General features: G+C 63.0%; 1 protein-coding gene across 1 annotated transcript; it reads right to left on the reverse strand.

The window, feature by feature from the left end:
* Positions 1–25: 25 nt before the first annotated feature.
* Positions 26–910, reverse strand: LOC121105375 (complement C1q-like protein 4). The gene is made up of 2 exons (XM_040641945.1): positions 374–910; positions 26–94 (listed from the first exon to the last, which is right to left on the reverse strand). Exons 1-2 carry the CDS (start codon positions 908–910, stop codon positions 26–28), a joined length of 606 nt encoding a protein of 201 aa, XP_040497879.1.
* Between the last annotated feature and the right edge of the window lie 1652 nt (positions 911–2562).

Here is a 2562-nt window from a genome sequence, read left to right on the forward strand (position 1 = left end):
GCCCAAGACAGGACAAGAAAAGACACTAACTGGCAGGGTGAGACACCAAAGTTTTGGTGTAGGGTTGCCTATAGTTGGAACGCGAGGTTAGCAGCTGTAGAGACATTAAGCTTCGAGTCCTGAGTTCTGAGTCTGACACCATTCCTAATGCTCAGTGAGACCCTGGCCCTGGGCAGGTCATTTCCTTTCTCTGGCCCCAATTCCTCTTCGGCTAAATGAAACAATTTATAAGTTCTTGGCAGCCTGGCGTTTCTGGACTCAGTGACGCTTTGGGGGGAGGGGTTCGAATGCAGCCCTCGGTTGCAATGAGTGCAGGGAGATTTAGAAAGCTACGGGGTCCGCTCTGGGCCTCGGTGGGGGAGGGGCACCTCACCTGTCCATTCTTCATCAGGTCGGCCCACATGCTGGTGCCGTCGCCGCCGCGCATGAGCACATGGTAAGCGAAGAAGTAGACACCTGGCATGGGGCAGGTAAACTTGCCGCTGGCCGCCTCGTAAGCGTTCCCCACGTTGGTCACCACGTCGTCGAAGCGCAGCACCTCATAACCTTCGTGTGGCCGCCGCAGACCCGCGTAGAAGGCAATGCGAGGCACGTAGCCGGCAGGGGGCGCCACCCCGCCAGGGCCGGGGCCGGGAGGACCCGGTGGACCGGGCCTGCCCGGCTCTCCTGGAGGCCCTCTGGGACCTGGGGGTCCTGGAGGCCCTCTCAGACCTGCCTTCCCGCGCCGGCCCACCTCTCCCTTGGCGCCCGGAGGGAAGGGGGGCACGGAGGCGGGCGCGCCGTCGGGTCCAGGGCCTCTCGGCCCGTGTGGGTCGCATACCATGCGGCAGCGACCCAGCATCTCATAGTGCGCCGGCCCGCGGGAGCTGTGCACCAGCAGCGGAATGGCCACCAGCAGCAGCAGCACCATGGCCACCCCGACGGCCGCGCCCGCCACCCGCTTGCGGCGGCTCAGCCGCGACGCGGCCAGGGCCAGCAGATCCTCCTCACTCTTGGGCGCAATGGCGGCGGAGGCCCGGGGCTTTCCGCGGGCCCCGGAGGCGGTGGCCGGGCCCGGGCCTGGGTCGGGACCCCCCCGACGGCTGCGCCCGGCCCCCCCGCCCCTTCGGGCTCCCGCCTCAGCGGTGCCGTTCCCCAACCCTGCCGTCAAGGCGGAGGTCCCCCCCGTGGGTTGGGCCAGGGGGCTCCCGACGGTTCAAACCCGTGGTCCTCTATTACCCTCCTGTTCAGCCTAACGTTCCCGGGCGCCTGAAATCAGCGGCTTCTCGGACGGCCGGTTTCTTACAGATCTAGGATGCCTGCTCTCCAGACAGCTGCTTTCTCAAGGATGGCGGCGCCTAGGTCCCCGGCTACCCAGACGGATCGCTCCCGGCCGGAGCGGGGGACTACTCTCAGCGCTCTGGACGTCCCGGGCTCGGCGCTGCGGGTGGCGCCCACCTGACGCGACCTCCTCATAGGTTTGCGCTCTGGCTTTTGGAGAGCACTGACGCACCTTTCTACACCAGCCGCGGCCCCAGCCCCTGCGAGAGCCCTGGCCCCGCGTTTCTCTCCAGCTAGAGCTCTCCCTCTCTGCGTCCCTAACCTTCCTCCCCTCCCTCCCGGGGCGGCAGTGCGGGTGGTGTGAGCCGCTGCGCGGCCAGAGCCTCTATAAGCGGCCCGGGGCGGAGCGACCCCTGGCGCCCAGAGTGGGAAGCGCGGGGGCGGGGCAGGCAGAGGCCCCCACCCGCGTCCCCCCAGCTTCTCTGTGCCTGCCTGTTCTGAGCCGATTCTGCAGGGATTCACTGCCCCCACCCTATCCTTACTTTCACCCCACCCTGAGTTTGGTATTCCCAGAACCCGGAGGAAGCCAGAAATAGATATGGGATAAAAAGGGGTCGACATACACACTCAGAAAGAAGACAGAGGTGGATTCCAGAGCTAAAAACGCACCCCCCCATACCAAAAGAAAAGCCCACAAACAAGAAGGGAGATAAAAGATAGAAATTCGCCACCCCACGCTCCTCAGTGCCGTGACCCAATAACATATGGTAAAGGCTTCAACGGGTACATGTTGGCCTGAACTGGAAAAGGCAAATTCCCAGCCACCCCTACCCTCGACCCCCAGTGTTGGGGGGCGCAGAGCAGCAGAGAGGGTGAGGGAACAAGAGTGAAAACAGATCAGCCTGGGGGAGTGAGCAGGAAACCGACAGGAAAGCAGAGAAGGAGCGACAGAGAAATCAAAGAGACAGAAAGCCAGATAGAGACGCAGAGACAGAGACAAAGCTTCGAAAAGAGACTAACTGACAGGCCCAGAGGGGGAGAGGGAGAGACAGAGACAGAGAGAGAGAGACAAGAGCCGAGACAGGTTGACAGATCGAGAGAGAAATGTAAATGGCGCGCTGCAGAGAGACACCCAGGTCCGTGTTCGGACTCCAATGTGACATATCAACTGTGGGGAAGATGCGGGGGCGGGGCGGTTCTTCTAACAGAGTGGTAGGCTCTGGTCTGTGCATTGTGACAGTGTGCTGGCAAGTGTGGCTGAGGCCATGGGACCCTGGCCTTGTGTGTTTCTGGGTGAGTGGG

Source organism: Ursus maritimus, unplaced genomic scaffold (assembly GCF_017311325.1).
Source record: "Ursus maritimus isolate PB19 unplaced genomic scaffold, ASM1731132v1 scaffold_26, whole genome shotgun sequence".
Lineage (NCBI taxonomy): Eukaryota > Metazoa > Chordata > Mammalia > Carnivora > Ursidae > Ursus > Ursus maritimus.

Excerpts from the sequence above, each read along its gene's own strand:
- LOC121105375 (XM_040641945.1), bottom strand. The coding sequence starts at position 910 with ATGGTGCTGCTGCTGCTGGTGGCCATTCCGCTGCTGGTGCACAGCTCC. Across the intron at positions 95-373 it reads ACCTGATGAAGAATGGACAG|CTGCTAACCTCGCGTTCCAA; the intron begins GTGAGGTGCCCC and ends ATGTCTCTACAG.